Source organism: Leptodactylus fuscus, unplaced genomic scaffold, assembly GCF_031893055.1.
Source record: "Leptodactylus fuscus isolate aLepFus1 unplaced genomic scaffold, aLepFus1.hap2 HAP2_SCAFFOLD_40, whole genome shotgun sequence".
NCBI classification, from domain to species: domain Eukaryota; kingdom Metazoa; phylum Chordata; class Amphibia; order Anura; family Leptodactylidae; genus Leptodactylus; species Leptodactylus fuscus.
In genome coordinates, this window is record NW_027440423.1 from 301502 (window position 1) to 322254 (window position 20753).

General features: G+C 46.8%; 1 protein-coding gene across 1 annotated transcript in view; it reads left to right on the forward strand.

Annotated features, from left to right (window-relative positions):
- The window catches only part of MYCBPAP (MYCBP associated protein), a 107279-nt gene that overhangs the window by 59337 nt on the left and 27189 nt on the right, over window positions 1-20753 (forward strand). The window contains exons 15-17 of the mRNA XM_075261798.1: window positions 8196-8317; window positions 8419-8534; window positions 20076-20218. Of these exons, the coding sequence (XP_075117899.1) occupies window positions 8196-8317; window positions 8419-8534; window positions 20076-20218 (381 nt within the window). The remainder of the gene's footprint in view (window positions 1-8195; window positions 8318-8418; window positions 8535-20075; window positions 20219-20753) is intronic.

The window sequence follows — 20753 nt, forward strand, 5'->3', positions numbered from 1 at the left end:
TCTTCTAGACCCCTTTGTTGCTTCTAGACCCCTCTGCTGCTTCTTCTAGACCCCTCTGCTGCTTCTTCTAGACCCCCTGCTTCTTCTAGACCCCTCTGCTGCTTCTTCTATACCCCTCTGCTGCTTCTAGACCCCTCTGCTGCTTCTAGACCCCTCTGCTGCTTCTAGACCCCTCTGCTGCTTCTAGACCCCCTGCTTCTTCTAGACCCCTCTGCTGCTTCTTCTAGACCCCTCTGCTGCTTCTAGACCCCTCTGCTGCTTCTTCTAGACCCCTCTGCTGCTTCTTCTAGACCCCTCTGCTGCTTCTTCTAGACCCCTCTGCTGCTTCTAGACCCCTCTGCTGCTTCTTCTAGACCCATCTGCTGCTTCTAGACCCCTCTGCTGCTTCTTCTAGACCCCTCTGCTGCTTCTTCTAGACCCCTCTGCTGCTTCTTCTAGACCCCCTGCTTCTTGTAGACCCCTCTGCTGCTTCTAGACCCCCCTGCTTCTTCTAGACCCCTCTGCTGCTTCTAGACCCCTCTGCTGCTTCTAGACCCCTCTGCTGCTTCTAGACCCCCTGCTTCTTCTAGACCCCTCTGCTGCTTCTTCTAGACCCCTCTGCTGCTTCTAGACCCCCTGCTGCTTCTAGACCCCTCTGCTGCTTCTTCTATACCCCTCTGCTTCTCCTAGACCCCTCTGCTGCTTCTAGACCCCTCTGCTGCTTCTAGACTCCTCTGCTGCTTCTTCTATACCCCTCTGCTTCTTCTAGACTCCTCTGCTGCTTCTTCTATACCCCTCTGCTTCTTCTAGACTCCTCTGCTTCTTCTTGTAGACCCCCCCTGCTGCTTCTAGACTCCTCTGCTGCTTCTAGACCCCTCTGCTGCTTCTTCTAGACCCCTCTGCTGCTTCTTCTAGACCCCTCTGCTGCTTTTTCTATACCCCTCTGCTTCTCCTAGACCCCTCTGCTTCTTCTAGACCCCTCTGCTGCTTCTAGACCCCTCTGCTGCTTCTTGTAGACTCCTCTGCTGCTTCTAGACCCCTCTGCTTCTTCTAGACCCCTCTGCTGCTTCTTCTAGACCCCTCTGCTTCTCCTAGACCCCTCTGCTGCTTCTTCTAGACCCCCCTGCTGCTTCTTCTAGACCCCTCTGCTGCTTCTTATAGACCCCTCTGCTGCTTCTTCTAGACCCCTCTGCTTCTCCTAGACCCCTCTGCTGCTTCTAGACCCCTCTGCTGCTTCTTCTAGACCCCTCTGCTGCTTCTAGACCCCTCTGCTGCTTCTAGACCCCTCTGCTGCTTCTTCTAGACCCATCTGCTGCTTCTAGACCCCTCTGCTGCTTCTTCTAGACCCCTCTGCTGCTTCTTCTAGACCCCTCTGCTGCTTCTTCTAGACCCCCTGCTTCTTGTAGACCCCTCTGCTGCTTCTAGACCCCCCTGCTTCTTCTAGACCCCTCTGCTGCTTCTAGACCCCTCTGCTGCTTCTAGACCCCTCTGCTGCTTCTAGACCCCCTGCTTCTTCTAGACCCCTCTGCTGCTTCTTCTAGACCCCTCTGCTGCTTCTAGACCCCTCTGCTGCTTCTTCTATACCCCTCTGCTTCTCCTAGACCCCTCTGCTGCTTCTAGACCCCTCTGCTGCTTCTAGACTCCTCTGCTGCTTCTTCTATACCCCTCTGCTTCTTCTAGACTCCTCTGCTGCTTCTTCTATACCCCTCTGCTTCTTCTAGACTCCTCTGCTTCTTCTTGTAGACCCCCCCTGCTGCTTCTAGACTCCTCTGCTGCTTCTAGACCCCTCTGCTGCTTCTTCTAGACCCCTCTGCTGCTTCTTCTAGACCCCTCTGCTGCTTTTTCTATACCCCTCTGCTTCTCCTAGACCCCTCTGCTTCTTCTAGACCCCTCTGCTGCTTCTAGACCCCTCTGCTGCTTCTTGTAGACTCCTCTGCTACTTCTAGACCCCTCTGCTTCTTCTAGACCCCTCTGCTGCTTCTTCTAGACCCCTCTGCTTCTCCTAGACCCCTCTGCTGCTTCTTCTAGACCCCCCTGCTGCTTCTTCTAGACCCCTCTGCTGCTTCTTGTAGACTCCTCTGCTGCTTCTAGACCCCTCTGCTTCTTCTAGACCCCTCTGCTGCTTCTTCTAGACCCCTCTGCTTCTCCTAGACCCCTCTGCTGCTTCTTCTAGACCCCCCTGCTGCTTCTTCTAGACCCCTCTGCTGCTTCTTGTAGACCCCTCTGCTACTTCTTCTAGATTCCTCTGCTGCTTCTTCTAGACTCCTCTGCAGCTTCTAGACCCCTCTGCTGCTTCTAGACTCCTCTGCAGCTTCTAGACCCCTCTGCTGCTTCTTGTAGATACCTCTTGTCACGGAGCAAAGGTATACGTCTTCCTCCGGATGGTCTTTTGAATCAACACGGACGCAAGAGGTCGGGAGACAACAGCAATTTATTGTAATCCACAAAGTTAGTAGCCGGCGGCGGTCACATCAACCGTAATAACAATAAGTCCACAGAAGTCACAATCCAATGATAGCTTTGGCTCCTTGGTCCTGTAACTAAATCCTGGCTCTCTGCAGAGCTGTGCACAGGCCGGCTAACTCATACTAACTCCAGCTACATCTATATACTAAGACTGTTACACCTATATCTGTGGGTGGGAAGGGCTGAGTCACAGATCCTTCCCCCCTCACCTATACCAAGGAGAGCAGACTCCCTGTCTACTATGGACAATGCACCATCCAACATCTTCTTGGAGACACGGATCAGATTATCTCCACCCATTGTCCTCACTGGTCCTCACTAGTTAGAGGTATTTGCATACAATGTGCTAACACACTAGACCCGAATCAGCCAACTACACACTGATGTATATAACAGGTTAGAGAATACATTCCACATGAAATATATATTACACATTGCCTATAGTATAGACTAACCATCCCGTGACACCTCTGCTGCTTCTTCTAGACCCCCTCTGCTTCTTCTAGACCCCCTCTGCTGCTTCTAGACCCCTCTGCTGCTTCTAGACCCCTCTGCTGCTTCTAGACCCCTCTGCTGCTTCTTCTATACCCCTCTGCTGCTTCTAGACCCCCTCTGCTTCTTCTTGTAGACCCCCCTGCTGCTTCTAGACCCCTCTGCTGCTTCTCCTAGACTCCTCTGCTTCTTCTAGACCCCTCTGCTGCTTCTTGTAGACTCCTCTGCTGCTTCTACACTCCTCTGCTGCTTCTAGACCCCCCTGCTGCTTCTTCTAGACCCCCCTGCTGCTTCTTGTAGACCCCTCTGCTGCTTCTTGTAGACCCCTCTGCTGCTTCTTGTAGACCCCTCTGCTGCTTCTTGTAGACCCCTCTGCTGCTTCTTGTAGACCCCTCTGCTGCTTCTTGTAGACTCCTCTGCTGCTTCTAGACTCCTCTGCAGCTTCTAGACCCCTCTGCTGCTTCTAGACCCCTCTGCTGCTTCTTGTAGACCCCTCTGCTACTTCTTGTAGACTCCTCTGCTGCTTCTAGACTCCTCTGCAGCTTCTAGACCCCTCTGCTGCTTGTAGACCCCTCTGCTTCTTCTAGACCCCCTCTGCTTCTTCTAGACCCCCTCTGCTGCTTCTACACCCCCTGCTTCTTCTAGACCCCTCTGCTGCTTCTAGACCCCTCTGCTGCTTCTTCTAGACCCCTCTGCTGCTGCTTCTAGACCCCTCTGCTGCTTCTTCTAGACCCCTCTGCTTCTTCTAGACTCCTCTGCTTCTTCTTGTAGACCCCCCCACTGCTGCTTCCAGACTCCTCTGCTGCTTCTAGACCCCTCTGCTGCTTCTTCTAGACCCCTCTGCTTCTCCTAGACCCCTCTGCTGCTTCTAGACCCCTCTGCTGCTTCTTCTAGACCCCTCTGCTGCTGCTTCTAGACCCCTCTGCTGCTTCTACTAGACCCCTCTGCTTCTTCTAGACCCCTCTGCTGCTTCTAGACCCCTCTGCTGCTTCTTCTAGACCCCTCTGCTGCTTCTAGACCCCTCTGCTGCTTCTTCTAGACCCCTCTGCTGCTTCTTCTATACCCCTCTGCTTCTTCTAGACCCCTCTGCTGCTTCTTCTAGACCCCTCTGCTGCTTCTAGACCCCCTGCTTCTTCTAGACCCCTCTGCTGCTTCTAGACCCCTCTGCTGCTTCTTCTATACCCCTCTGCTGCTTCTAGACCCCTCTGCTGCTTCTTCTATACCCCTCTGCTTCTTCTAGACTCCTCTGCTTCTTCTTGTAGCCCCCCCCCCCTGCTGCTTCTAGACCCCTCTGCTTCTCCTAGACCCCTCTGCTGCTTCTTCTAGACCCCTCTGCTGCTTCTAGACCCCTCTGCTGCTTCTAGACCCCTCTGCTGCTTCTTCTAGACCCGTCTGCTGCTTCTTCTAGACCCCTCTGCTGCTTCTTGTAGACTCCTCTGCTGCTTCTAGACTCCTCTGCTGCTTCTATACCCCTCTGCTTCTTCTAGACTCCTCTGCTGCTTCTATACCCCTCTGCTTCTTCTTGTAGACCCCCCCCCCCCCACTGCTGCTTCTAGACTCCTCTGCTGCTTCCAGACGCCTCTGCTTCTCCTAGACCCATCTGCTGCTTCTTCTAGACCCCTCTGCTGCTTCTTCTAGACCCCTCTGCTGCTTCTTGTAGACTCCTCTGCTTCTTATACCGCACCTCCATATACATCACCTGGTCTATATACCGCACCTCCATATACATCTCTCCAGTAGGGGGCACATATCTCCTCTCTCCAGTAGGGGGCACATGTCTCCTCTCTCTCCAGTAGGGGGCACATGTCTCCTCTCTCTCCAGTAGGGGGCACATGTCTCCTCTCTCTCCAGTAGGGGGCACATGTCTCCTCTCTCTCCAGTAGGGGGCACATGTCTCTTCTCTCCAGTAGGGGGCACATGTCTCCTCTCCAGTAGGGGGCACATGTCTCCTCTCTCTCCAGTAGGGGGCACATGTCTCTTCTCTCCAGTAGGGGGCACATGTCTCCTCTCCAGTAGGGGGCACATGTCTCCTCTCCAGTAGGGGGCACATGTCTCCTCTCTCCAGTAGGGGGCACATGTCTCCTCTCTCCAGTAGGGGGCACATGTCTCCTCTCTCTCCAGTAGGGGGCACATGTCTCCTCTCTCCAGTAGGGGGCACATGTCTCCTCTCTCCAGTAGGGGGCACATGTCTCTTCTCTCCAGTAGGGGGCACATGTCTCTCCTCTCCAGTAGGGGGCACATGTCTCCTCTCTCCAGTAGGGGGCACATGTCTCCTCTCTCCAGTAGGGGGCACATGTCTCCTCTCTCTCCAGTAGGGGGCACATGTCTCCTCTCTCTCCAGTAGGGGGCACATGTCTCCTCTCTCCAGTAGGGGGCACATGTCTCCTCTCTCTCCAGTAGGGGGCACATGTCTCCTCTCTCTCCAGTAGGGGGCACATGTCTCCTCTCTCTCCAGTAGGGGGCACATGTCTCTTCTCTCCAGTAGGGGGCACATGTCTCCTCTCCAGTAGGGGGCACATGTCTCCTCTCTCTCCAGTAGGGGGCACATGTCTCCTCTCTCTCCAGTAGGGGGCACATGTCTCTTCTCTCCAGTAGGGGGCACATGTCTCCTCTCCAGTAGGGGGCACATGTCTCACCTCTCTCCAGTAGGGGGCACATGTCTCCTCTCTCTCCAGTAGGGGGCACATGTCTCCTCTCCAGTAGGGGGCACATGTCTCCTCTCTCTCCAGTAGGGGGCACATGTCTCCTCTCTCCAGTAGGGGGCACATGTCTCACCTCTCTCCAGTAGGGGGCACATGTCTCCTCTCTCCAGTAGGGGGCACATGTCTCCTCTCTCTCCAGTAGGGGGCACATGTCTCCTCTCTCCAGTAGGGGGCACATGTCTCTTCTCTCCAGTAGGGGGCACATGTCTCCTCTCTCCAGTAGGGGGCACATGTCTCTTCTCTCCAGTAGGGGGCACATGTCTCACCTCTCCAGTAGGGGGCACATGTCTCCTCTCTCCAGTAGGGGGCACATGTCTCCTCTCTCCAGTAGGGGGCACATGTCTCCTCTCTCTCCAGTAGGGGGCACATGTCTCCTCTCTCCAGTAGGGGGCACATGTCTCCTCTCTCTCCAGTAGGGGGCACATGTCTCACCTCTCTCCAGTAGGGGGCACATGTCTCCTCTCTCCAGTAGGGGGCACATGTCTCCTCTCTCCAGTAGGGGGCACATGTCTCCTCTCTCCAGTAGGGGGCACATGTCTCCTCTCCAGTAGGGGGCACATGTCTCCTCTCTCTCCAGTAGGGGGCACATGTCTCCTCTCTCCAGTAGGGGGCACATGTCTCCTCTCTCCAGTAGGGGGCACATGTCTCCTCTCTCTCCAGTAGGGGGCACATGTCTCCTCTCTCCAGTAGGGGGCACATGTCTCTTCTCTCCAGTAGGGGGCACATGTCTCCTCTCTCCAGTAGGGGGCACATGTCTCCTCTCTCCAGTAGGGGGCACATGTCTCTTCTCTCCAGTAGGGGGCACATGTCTCCTCTCTCCAGTAGGGGGCACATGTCTCCTCTCTCTCCAGTAGGGGGCACATGTCTCCTCTCTCCAGTAGGGGGCACATGTCTCCTCTCTCTCCAGTAGGGGGCACATGTCTCACCTCTCTCCAGTAGGGGGCACATGTCTCCTCTCTCCAGTAGGGGGCACATGTCTCCTCTCTCTCCAGTAGGGGGCACATGTCTCCTCTCTCCAGTAGGGGGCACATGTCTCCTCTCTCCAGTAGGGGGCACATGTCTCTTCTCTCCAGTAGGGGGCACATGTCTCACCTCTCCAGTAGGGGGCACATGTCTCCTCTCTCCAGTAGGGGGCACATGTCTCACCTCTCCAGTAGGGGGCACATGTCTCCTCTCTCCAGTAGGGGGCACATGTCTCCTCTCTCCAGTAGGGGGCACATGTCTCCTCTCTCCAGTAGGGGGCACATGTCTCCTCTCTCTCCAGTAGGGGGCACATGTCTCCTCTCTCCAGTAGGGGGCACATGTCTCCTCTCTCCAGTAGGGGGCACATGTCTCCTCTCTCTCCAGTAGGGGGCACATGTCTCCTCTCTCCAGTAGGGGGCACATGTCTCCTCTCTCTCCAGTAGGGGGCACATGTCTCCTCTCCAGTAGGGGGCACATGTCTCCTCTCTCCAGTAGGGGGCACATGTCTCCTCTCTCCAGTAGGGGGCACATGTCTCCTCTCTCCAGTAGGGGGCACATGTCTCCTCTCTCCAGTAGGGGGCACATGTCTCCTCTCTCCAGTAGGGGGCACATGTCTCCTCTCTCCAGTAGGGGGCACATGTCTCCTCTCTCTCCAGTAGGGGGCACATGTCTCCTCTCTCCAGTAGGGGGCACATGTCTCTTCTCTCCAGTAGGGGGCACATGTCTCACCTCTCCAGTAGGGGGCACATGTCTCCTCTCTCCAGTAGGGGGCACATGTCTCCTCTCCAGTAGGGGGCACATGTCTCCTCTCTCCAGTAGGGGGCACATGTCTCCTCTCTCCAGTAGGGGGCACATGTCTCCTCTCTCCAGTAGGGGGCACATGTCTCCTCTCTCCAGTAGGGGGCACATGTCTCCTCTCTCCAGTAGGGGGCACATGTCTCCTCTCTCTCCAGTAGGGGGCACATGTCTCCTCTCTCCAGTAGGGGGCACATGTCTCCTCTCTCCAGTAGGGGGCACATGTCTCCTCTCTCCAGTAGGGGGCACATGTCTCCTCTCTCTCCAGTAGGGGGCACATGTCTCCTCTCTCTCCAGTAGGGGGCACATGTCTCCTCTCTCCAGTAGGGGGCACATGTCTCCTCTCTCCAGTAGGGGGCACATGTCTCCTCTCTCTCCAGTAGGGGGCACATGTCTCCTCTCTCTCCAGTAGGGGGCACATGTCTCCTCTCTCTCCAGTAGGGGGCACATGTCTCCTCTCTCTCCAGTAGGGGGCACATGTCTCCTCTCTCTCCAGTAGGGGGCACATGTCTCCTCTCTCTCCAGTAGGGGGCACATGTCTCCTCTCTCTCCAGTAGGGGGCACATGTCTCCTCTCTCCAGTAGGGGGCACATGTCTCCTCTCTCTCCAGTAGGGGGCACATGTCTCCTCTCTCTCCAGTAGGGGGCACATGTCTCCTCTCTCTCCAGTAGGGGGCACATGTCTCCTCTCTCTCCAGTAGGGGGCACATGTCTCCTCTCTCTCCAGTAGGGGGCACATGTCTCCTCTCTCCAGTAGGGGGCACATGTCTCACCTCTCTCGCTTACGTCCATATTTCAGGCTGCTGCTTTTATTCCCGATGTTGAAGCTCGAGAGTCTTTCTTACGGCGACTGAACAATATTATCGGAGATCTGAATGAGCCGGAGGCGGAGGCCCCCCTAAACTTGCTGCATGAGGCGGGGTGAGGATCTCGTAGCTCTGTCCGTGCGGCCGCTGGCGCCTGCCCACCTAGTGACACTCGGCCATTACTTATTCCCCTCCTCCTGATGTCTCCGCCCTCAGGTTGCAGCTTTGGCGCGCGGCCATAGACGAGCTTGTAGAGCGCTCTGCGGAGCTGCGATGTGTCCTGGGGATGCCGGACAAGGAGATGACGGCGGAGTTTACCATTGATGAGGCAGGTAGGTGGCCATAGGGCTCAGTGACGCCATATAAAGGGTAACTCCTATTTTACTAGAAGACAGTTTTAGGATTTATTTCTACACTAGTGTTACCCACGACTTCCTCCGCAGCCCCCTCACTCCCTGCGCACCCGTGGGCCCACCCCCCTCAACGCATCTGGCCCCTTCCCCCGCAGGCGCTCTCACTGCTGCCCTCACCGACCCTCCTCCACGGTGCGCGACAACGGCCCCCGCCGGTTCAGCACACACAAATGCCCCTGCCGCTGCCCCCCTACCACAGTCCCCTTGTGGGCCCACCCCTGACCCAACCCCCCACCCCTGTGAACCTCCCTGTAAGGGAGGGCCGGACATAAGGCGGCGAGTATGGTGTCATCTGTTACCGCGCGCCGCACTCGCCACTCCAGGCAGATCAGATGTTCCGTGTCCCGGTCTGCGAGGACGTTTCATGTTACTAGGGGGGCGCCACAAGGGAATTTTTCCCCTATATTTTATGTAGTGGGTCAGTGACACCTGAGGTAAGTCAGAGGTCAGAGGGTGTGGGGGCGACCATGGGGGGGGGGGGGGCAGAGTTATTAAAGGGGTTGTCCAGGATGGGACAAAATGAGGCTAAAATAGAAGAGGAAGCCTAAGACCCCCGATAACCCCCACTGCGCCTCCGCTGCTGCCTCACGGGGGGGTTCCCGGCCAGTCTTACATATCTGTCACTGGTCCTGTGACCCGGTGGCCATCGCCCGCACTCTGACTGGGGATAGTGGCCGCGGGTGTAAGACAGTCACTGTGGCAGGAAATCTAAAGCTGAGTTCACATGGGGGGTTTTGGACCAAATTTTGATGTGGAATCCACCTCAGGTTTTTGCCACTCGCGGAAAAAAGAAGCGAGCTGCTCTATCTTGATGCCGCCGCAGCGTCCACGGTGCGACGCTCCCTCCCGACGAGGCCCATTCATTTAGGCCTATAGCGGTATGTACTGCACCGCCATCCAGTCGCGGCTAGCCATTTTTTGGCCCGGATACTGAGGCGTCAAATACGGTCCAAAAAACCCCCGTATGAACTGAGCTTAAGACTGTGTACACATTAGATAGCTCTGGACTCACTGCTGTTCACAACCCCCGACATACACCAAGCAGGGGTGAGGTCTTAAAGGGATTGTCCACAATTGTTTTGTTTGTTGTTTTTTTTCATTTATGGCCTGTCCTTAGCATAAACATGTGATTGGTGGCAGTGGGCGGGGTCAATGACTTCATTACACAGGGCATAGAGCTGATCAGTGCGGGGGCCGCCGCCCTCTCCAGTCACATCTTTATGGCCTAATATTTTTTCTTAGTTTTTCTTGTTTGTTTTTTTGTACGAAAATACCGTAAATACTGGACGAGCTCAGCTACCCCTGTTATATACTGACCTATGTCCTATATTATATACTGTCCTATGTCCTATATTACATACTGTCCTATATTATATACTGTCCTATGTCCTATATTATATACTGTCCTATGTCCTATATTATATACTGTCCTATGTCTTATATACTGTCCTATGTGATATATTATATACTGTCCTATGTCCTATATTATATACTGACCTATGTCCTACATTATATACTGTCCTATATTATATACTGTCCTATGTCCTATATTATATACTGTCCTATATTATATACTGTCCTATGTCCTATATTATATACTGTCCTATGTCCTATATTATATACTGTCCTATGTCCTATATTATATACTGTCCTATGTCCTATATTATATACTGTCCTATATTATATACTGTCCTATGTGATATATTATATACTGTCCTATGTCCTATATTATATACTGTCCTATATTATATACTGTCCTATGTCCTATATTATATACTGTCCTATGTCCTATATTATATACTGACCTATGTCCTATATTACATACTGTCCGATGTCCTATATTACATACTGTCCTATATTATATACTGTCCTATGTCCTATATTATATACTGTCCTATATTATACACTGTCCTATGTCCTATATTATACACTGTCCTATATTATATACTGTCCTATGTCCTATATTATATACTGTCCTATGTCCTATATTATACACTGTCCTATATTATATACTGTCCTATGTTCTATATTATATACTGTCCTATATTATATACTGTCCTATGTCATATATTATATACTGTCCTATGTTCTATATTATATACTGTCCTATGTCTTATATTATATACTGTCCTATGTCCTATATTATATACTGTCCTATGTTCTATATTATATACTGTCCTATATTATATACTGTCCTATATTATACACTGTCCTATGTCCTATATTATATACTGTCCTATGTCCTATATTATATACTGTCCTATGTCCTATATTATATACTGTCCTATGTCCTATATTATATACTGTCCTATGTCCTATATTATATACTGTCCTATGTCCTATATTATACACTGTCCTATGTCCTATATTATACACTGTCCTATATAATATATTATATACTGTCCTATGTCCTATATTATATACTGTCCTATGTCCTATATTATACACTGTCCTATGTCCTATATTATACACTGTCCTATATAATATATTATATACTGTCCTATGTCCTATATTATATACTGCCCTATGTCCTATATTATATACTGTCCTATGTTCCTTATTATATACTGTCCTATGTGATATATACTGTCCTATGTCCAATATTATATACTGTCCTATGTCCTATATTATATACTGTCCAATGTCCTATATTATATACTGTCCTTTGTGATATTATATACTGTCCTATGTCCTATATTATATACTGTCCTATATTATATACTGTCCTATGTCCTATATTATGTACTGTCCTATGTCCTATATTATATACTGTCCTATGTCCTATATTATATACTGTCCTATGTCCTATATTATATACTGTCCTATGTGATATATTATATACTGTCCTATGTCCTATATTATATACTGTCCTATATTATATACTGTCCTATGTCCTATATTATATACTGTCCTATGTCCTATATTATATACTGACCTATGTCCTATATTACATACTGTCCTATGTCCTATATTACATACTGTCCTATGTCCTATATTATATACTGTCCTATGTCCTCTATCATATACTGTCATATATTATATACTGTCCTATGTCCTATATTATATACTGTCCTATGTCCTATATTATACACTGTCCTATATTATATACTGTCCTATATTATATACTGTCCTATGTCATATATTATATACTGTCCTATGTTCTATATTATATACTGTCCTATGTCTTATATTATATACTGTCCTATGTCCTATATTATATACTGTCCTATGTTCTATATTATATACTGTCCTATATTATATACTGTCCTATATTATACACTGTCCTATGTCCTATATTATATACTGTCCTATGTCCTATATTATATACTGTCCTATGTCCTATATTATACACTGTCCTATGTCCTATATTATACACTGTCCTATATAATATATTATATACTGTCCTATATTATATACTGTCCTATGTCCTATATTATATACTGCCCTATGTCCTATATTATATACTGTCCTATGTTCTATATTATATACTGTCTTATGTAATATATTACATACTGTCCTATATTATATACTGTCCTATGTCCTATATTATATACTATCCTATGTCCTATATTATATACTGTCCTATGTCCTATATTATATACTGTCCTATGTTCTATATTATATACTGTCCTATGTAATATATTATATACTGTCCTATGTCCTATATTATATACTGTCTTATGTTCTGTATTATATACTGTCCTATGTAATATATACTGTCCTATATTATATTCTGTCCTATGTCCTATATTATATACTGTCCTATGTCCTATATTATATACTGTCCTATATTATACACTGTCCTATGTCCTATATTATATACTGTCCTATGTCCTATATTATATACTGTCCTATGTTCTATATTATATACTGTCCTATGTAATATATTATATTCTGTCCTATGTCCTATATTATATATTGTCCTATGTCCTATATTATATACTGTCCTATATTATATACTGTCCTATGTTCTATATTATATACTGTCCTATGTCCTAAATTATATACTGTCCTATGTGATATATTATATACTGTCCTATTTCCTAAATTATATACTGTCCTATGTTCTATATTATATACTGTCCTATGATCTATATTATATACTGTCCTATGTCCTATATTATATACTGTCCTATGTTCCATATTATATACTGTCTTATGTCCTATATTATATACTGTCCAATGTTCTATATTATATACTGTCCTATGTTCTATATTATATACTGTTCTATGTTCTATATAATATAGTGCCCTATGTTCTATATTATATACTGTCCTATGTCCTATATTATATACTGTCCTATGTTCCGTATTATATACTGTCCTATGTCCTATATTATATACTGTCCTATGTGATATATTATATACTGTCCTATGTCCTAAATTATATACTGTCCTATGTTCTATATTATATACTGTCCTATGTTCTATATTATATACTGCCCTATGTCCTATATTATATACTGTCCTATGTTCCATATTATATACTGTCCTATGTCCTGTATTATATACTGTCCTAGGTCCTATATTATATACTGTCCTATGTGATATATTATATACTGTCCTATGTCCTGTATTATATACTGTCCTATGTCCTAAATTATATACTGTCCTATGTGATATATTATATACTGTCCTATGTCCTAAATTATATACTGTCCTATGTTCTATATTATAAACTGTCCTATGTTCCATATTATATACTGTCATATGTCCTATATTATATACTGTCCTATGTCCTAAATTATATACTGTCCTATGTTCCATATTATATACTGTCCTATGTTCCATATTATATACTGTCCTATGTTCCATATTATATACTGTCCTTTGTCCTATATTATATACTGTCCTATGTTCCATATTATATACTGTCCTATGTCCTATATTATATACTGTCCAATGTTCTATATTATATACTGTTCTATGTCCTATATTATATACTGTCCTATGTCCTAAATTATATACTGTCCTATGTGATATATTATATACTGTCCTATGTCCTAAATTATATACTGTCCTATGTTCTATATTATATACTGTCCTATGTTCTATATTATATACTGTCCTATGTTCTATATTATATACTGCCCTATGTCCTATATTATATACTGTCCTATGTTCCATATTATATACTGTCCTATGTCCTATATTATATACTGTCCTATGTTCCATATTATATACTGTCCTATGTGATATATTATATACTGTCCTATGTCCTGTATTATATACTGTCCTATGTCCTAAATTATATACTGTCCTATGTGATATATTATATACTGTCCTATGTCCTAAATTATATACTGTCCTATGTTCTATATTATATACTGTGCTATGTTCCATATTATATACTGTCATATGTCCTATATTATATACTGTCCTATGTCCTATATTATATACTGTCCTATGTTCCATATTATATACTGTCCTATGTTCCATATTATATACTGTCCTATGTCCTATATTATGTACTGTCCTATGTCCTGTATTATATACTGTCCTATGTCCTATATTATATACTGTTCTATATTATATACTGTCCTAGGTCCTATATTATATACTGTCCTATGTCCTATATTATATACTGTCCTATGTTCCTTATTATATACTGTCCTATGTGATATATACTGTCCTATGTCCAATATTATATACTGTCCTATGTCCTATATTATATACTGTCCAATGTCCTATATTATATACTGTCCTTTGCGATATATTATATACTGTCCTATGTCCAATATTATACACTGTCCTATGTCCTATATTATATACTGTCCTATGTCCTATATTATATACTGTCCTAGGTCCTATATTATATACTGTCCTATATTATATACTGTCCTATGTCCTATATTATATACTGTCCTATGGCCTATATTATACACTGTCCTATGTCCTATATTATATACTGTCCTATGTCCTATATTATATACTGTCCTAGGTCCTATATTATATACTGTCCTATGTCCTATATTATATACTGTCCTATGTCCTATATTATATACTGTCCTATGTCCTATATTATATACTGTCCTAGGTCCTATATTATATACTGTCCTATATTATATACCGCCCTATGTCCTATATTATATACTGTCCTATGTTCTGTATTATATACTGTCCTATGTTCTATATTATATACTGTCCTATGTTCTGTATTATATACTGTCCTATGTTCTATATTATATACTGTCCTAGGTCCTATATTATATACTGTCCTATGTCCTATATTATATACTGTCCTAGGTCCTATATTATATACTGTCCTATATTATATACTGTCCTAGGTCCTATATTATATATTGTCCTATGCCCTATATTATATACTGTCCTATGTCCTATATTATATACTGTCCTATATTATATACTGCCCTATGTCCTATATTATATACTGTCCTATGTCCTATATTATATACTGTCCTATATTATATACTGCCCTATGTCCTATATTATATACTGTCCTATGGCCTATATTATATACCGCCCTATGTCCTATATTATATACTGTCCTATGTTCTATATTATATACTGTAATACACTCTATATAATATACAGTGATCTAGTCTATGTATACTGTATTGTATATGTATATCCTTCCTTTTATTGATATATTTATGACCTTGGTGTCCGCGGTTTCCGTGGCCGCGCTCTTGGGCTCAGATCCATCAGTTCTGTGTTTGTTAATGATTAACCCTTATGTTACTGTGGCAGAGATTTATTCTGATCCTACATGTGCTGGTTGGTATATACATGTATACTACACAGCTAGACTACACCAATATCACACTATACACGTGTACAATATATATGTGATTGGCTGATGTCGGGGAGGAGTCTCATGTTATACACACCCGCTCCGGTGTATTCCTGCTCTGTGATTGGTTGTTGCCGGGGAGGAGTCTCATGTTATACACACCCGCTCCGGTGTATTCCTGCTCTGTGATTGGATGATGTAGGGGAGGAGTCTCATGTTATACACACCCGCTCCGGTGTATTCCTGCTCTGTGATTGGCTGATGTAGGGGAGGAGTCTCATGTTATACACACCCGCTCCGGTGTATTCCTGCTCTGTGATTGGCTGATGTAGGGGAGGAGTCTCATGTTATACACACCCGCTCCGGTGTATTCCTGCTCTGTGATTGGATGATGTCGGGGAGGAGTCTCATGTTATACACACCCGCTCCGGTGTATTCCTGCTCTGTGATTGGCTGATGTCGGGGAGGAGTCTCATGTTATACACACCCGCTCCGGTGTATTCCTGCTCTGTGATTGGCTGATGTAGGGGAGGAGTCTCATGTTATACACACCCGCTCCGGTGTATTCCTGCTCTGTGATTGGCTGATGTAGGGGAGGAGTCTCATGTTATACACACCCGCTCCGGTGTATTCCTGCTCTGTGATTGGATGATGTAGGGGAGGAGTCTCATGTTATACACACCCGCTCCGGTGTATTCCTGCTCTGTGATTGGATGATGTCGGGGAGGAGTCTCATGTTATACACACCCGCTCCGGTGTATTCCTGCTCTGTGATTGGCTGATGTAGGGGAGGAGTCTCATGTTATACACACCCGCTCCGGTGTATTCCTGCTCTGTGATTGGTTGTTGTCAGGGAGGAGTCTCATGTTATACACACCCGCTCCGGTGTATTCCTGCTCTGTGATTGGATGATGTCGGGGAGGAGTCTCATGTTATACACACCCGCTCCGGTGTATTCCTGCTCTGTGATTGGCTGATGTAGGGGAGGAGTCTCATGTTATACACACCCGCTCCGGTGTATTCCTGCTCTGTGATTGGTTGTTGCCGGGGAGGAGTCTCATGTTATACACACCCGCTCCGGTGTATTCCTGCTCTGTGATTGGCTGATGTCGGGGAGGAGTCTCATGTTATACACACCCGCTCCGGTGTATTCCTGCTCTGTGATTGGCTGATGTAGGGGAGGAGTCTCATGTTATACACACCCGCTCCGGTGTATTCCTGCTCTGTGATTGGATGATGTCGGGGAGGAGTCTCATGTTATACACACCCGCTCCGGTGTATTCCTGCTCTGTGATTGGCTGATGTAGGGGAGGAGTCTCATGTTATACACACCCGCTCCGGTGTATTCCTGCTCTGTGATTGGTTGTTGTCAGGGAGGAGTCTCATGTTATACACACCCGCTCCGGTGTATTCCTGCTCTGTGATTGGATGATGTCGGGGAGGAGTCTCATGTTATACACACCCGCTCCGGTGTATTCCTGCTCTGTGATTGGCTGATGTAGGGGAGGAGTCTCATGTTATACACACCCGCTCCGGTGTATTCCTGCTCTGTGATTGGTTGTTGCCGGGGAGGAGTCTCATGTTATACACACCCGCTCCGGTGTATTCCTGCTCTGTGATTGGCTGATGTCGGGGAGGAGTCTCATGTTATACACACCCGCTCCGGTGTATTCCTGCTCTGTGATTGGCTGATGTAGGGGAGGAGTCTCATGTTATACACACCCGCTCCGGTGTATTCCTGCTCTGTGATTGGCTGATGTAGGGGAGGAGTCTCATGTTATACACACCCGCTCCGGTGTATTCCTGCTCTGTGATTGGATGATGTAGGGGAGGAGTCTCATGTTATACACACCCGCACCGGTGTATTCCTGCTCTGTGATTGGTTGTTGTCGGGGAGGAGTCTCATGTTATACACACCCGCTCCGGTGTATTCCTGCTCTGTGATTGGATGATGTCGGGGAGGAGTCTCATGTTATACACACCCGCACCGGTGTATTCCTGCTCTGTGATTGGTTGTTGTCGGGGAGGAGTCTCATGTTATACACACCCGCTCCGGTGTATTCCTGCTCTGTGATTGGATGATGTCGGGGAGGAGTCTCATGTTATACACACCCGCTCCGGTGTATTCCTGCTCTGTGATTGGCTGATGTAGGGGAGGAGTCTCATGTTATACACACCCGCTCCGGTGTATTCCTGCTCTGTGATTGGTTGTTGTCGGGGAGGAGTCTCATGTTATACACACCCGCTCCGGTGTATTCCTGCTCTGTGATTGGATGATGTCGGGGAGGAGTCTCATGTTATACACACCCGCTCCGGTGTATTCCTGCTCTGTGATTGGCTGATGTAGGGGAGGAGTCTCATGTTATACACACCCGCTCTGGTGTATTCCTGCTCTGTGATTGGCTGATGTAGGGGAGGAGTCTCATGTTATACACACCCGCTCCGGTGTATTCCTGCTCTGTGATTGGCTGATGTAGGGGAGGAGTCTCATGTTATACACACCCGCTCCGGTGTATTCCTGCTCTGTGATTGGCTGATGTAGGGGAGGAGTCTCATGTTATACACACCCGCTCTGGTGTATTCCTGCTCTGTGATTGGCTGATGTAGGGGAGGAGTCTCATGTTATACACACCCGCTCCGGTGTATTCCTGCTCTGTGATTGGCTGATGTAGGGGAGGAGTCTCATGTTATACACACCCGCTCCGGTGTATTCCTGCTCTGTGATTGGCTGATGTAGGGGAGGAGTCTCATGTTATACACACCCGCTCCGGTGTATTCCTGCTCTGTGATTGGCTGATGTAGGGGAGGAGTCTCATGTTATACACACCCGCTCCGGTGTATTCCTGCTCTGTGATTGGTTGTTGTAGGGGAGGAGTCTCATGTTATACACACCCGCTCCGGTGTATTCCTGCTCTGTGATTGGCTGATGTAGGGGAGGAGTCTCATGTTATACACACCCGCTCCTGTGTATTCCTGCTCTGTGATTGGCTGATGTAGGGGAGGAGTCTCATGTTATATACACCCGCTCCGGTTTATTCAGGGAGGCGGGGCATTTCGTGGCTCTCACATGTGTCTCCACGTGGCTCTCGGTATAGACTCCCGCTCCCATTTTCTTCCTAGGTCAATTGTTTTCCTGTTATTTTATCAGTAAATATTAATCCTCTTCACGTGAACAATTAAGGCCGCGCCTGACAATTGTGACTCATGGGACAGGCAGGGTTGTCAGAGGACCTGGGATTGTTCTCAGCGAGTCACCATCTACAAACTCACCAACAGGTGTAATATAAAGAGACCGCTACACTATATAGAGACATCTGCACTATAGAGAGACATTATACTATAGAGAGACATTATACTATAGAGAGACACCTGCACTATAGAGACATCTGCACTATAGACAGACATCTGTACTTTAGAGAGACATCTATACTATAGAGACATCTGTACTATAAAGAGACATCTACACTATAGACAGCTGCACTATAGAGAGACATCTACACTATAGAGAGACATCTATACTATAGAGACATCTGTACTATAGAGACATCTACACTATATAGAGACATCTACACTATAGAGAGACACCTGCACTATAGAGAGACACCTGCACTATAGAGAGACACCTGTACTATAGAGAGACATCTACACTATAGAGAGACACCTGCACTATAGAGAGACATCTGCACTATAGAGAGACACCTGCACTATAGAGAGACACCTGCACTATAGAGAGACACCTGTACTATAGAGAGACATCTACACTATAGAGAGACACCTGCACTATAGAGAGACATCTGCACTATATAGAGACACCTGCACTATAGAGACACCTGCACTATAGAGAGACACCTGCACTATAGAGAGACAACTGCACTATAGAGAGACACCTGTACTATAGAGAGACATCTACACTATAGAGAGACATCTACACTATAGAGAAACATCTGCACTATAGAGAAACATCTGCACTATAGAGACATCTACACTATAGAGAGACATCTGCACTATAGAGAGACATCTACACTATAGAGAGACACCTGCACTATAGAGAGACACCTGCACTATAGAGAGACAACTGCACTATAGAGAGACACCTGTACTATAGAGAGACATCTACACTATAGAGAGACATCTACACTATAGAGAGACATCTGCACTATAGAGAAACATCTGCACTATAGAGACATCTGCACTATAGAGACATCTGCATTATAGAGACATCTGCACTATAGAGAGACAGCTGCACTATAGAGAGACAGCTGCACTATAGAGAGACATCTACACTATAGAGAGACATCTGCACTATAGAGAGACATCTGCACTATAGAGAGACAGCTGCACTATAGAGAGACATCTGCATTGTAGAGAGACAGTCTTCTTTCACATCACAGCTGGGTTATCCGGAGTCTTCTGTAGACGTCCCATCTGTCTGCTTCTCCCCCTCCCCTCTCCATAGACTTCATTATGCTTGTGTACAGACAGGAGTCATTCTTAGACACAGGCGCTCCTTACTGACGTTTCTTCCGTCTCCTGCACAAATCATTTATGAAAAATGTAAAAAAAAATGACAAAATAAAAGTGACTTGGATTTATCCCCTTGTGAGACGTCTGGAATAATCTGACTGTCCTCGGCCGTCTCACCAGATGGGACTGAACTTCAGACATCTCAGAACTTATAGAAACCTGAAATTTCATCTTCTTTCTAGAAATGGATCAAAAGCGAGTGAAAGTAGTCAAAGAAGAAAAGAGGGGAGTCGGCGGCGCCAAGGACGAGAAGAAGTCGCCTGGTGCGAAGGAAAAAGAGGAGAAGAAGGCCGGGAAGACGGCGAAGGAAAAACTAGAGAGAGAGGTAAAGAGGTAGCTCGGAGCTTGTAGGTACGGCGTCATCTATAGGGAGCTCGGAGCTTGTAGGTACGGCGTCATCTAGAGGTAGCTCGGAGCTTGTAGGTACGGCGTCATGTAGAGGTAGTCCGGAGCTTGTAGGTACGGCGTCATCTAGAGGTAGATCAGAGCTTGTAGGTACGGCGTCATCTAGAGGTAGCTCGGAGCTTGTAGGTACGGCGTCATGTAGAGGTAGTCCGGAGCTTGTAGGTACGGCGTCATCTAGAGGTAGATCAGAGCTTGTAGGTACGGCGTCATGTAGAGGTAGATCAGAGCTTGTAGGTACGGCGTCATCTAGAGGTAGATCAGAGCTTGTAGGTACGGCGTCATCTATAGGGAGCTCAGAGCTTGTAGGTACGGCGTCATCTAGAGGTAGCTCGGAGCTTGTAGGTACGGTGTCATCTAGAGGTAGCTCAGAGCTTGTAGGTACGGCGTCATCTAGAGGTAGATCAGAGCTTGTAGGTACGGCGTCATCTATAGGGAGCTCGGAGCTTGTAGGTACG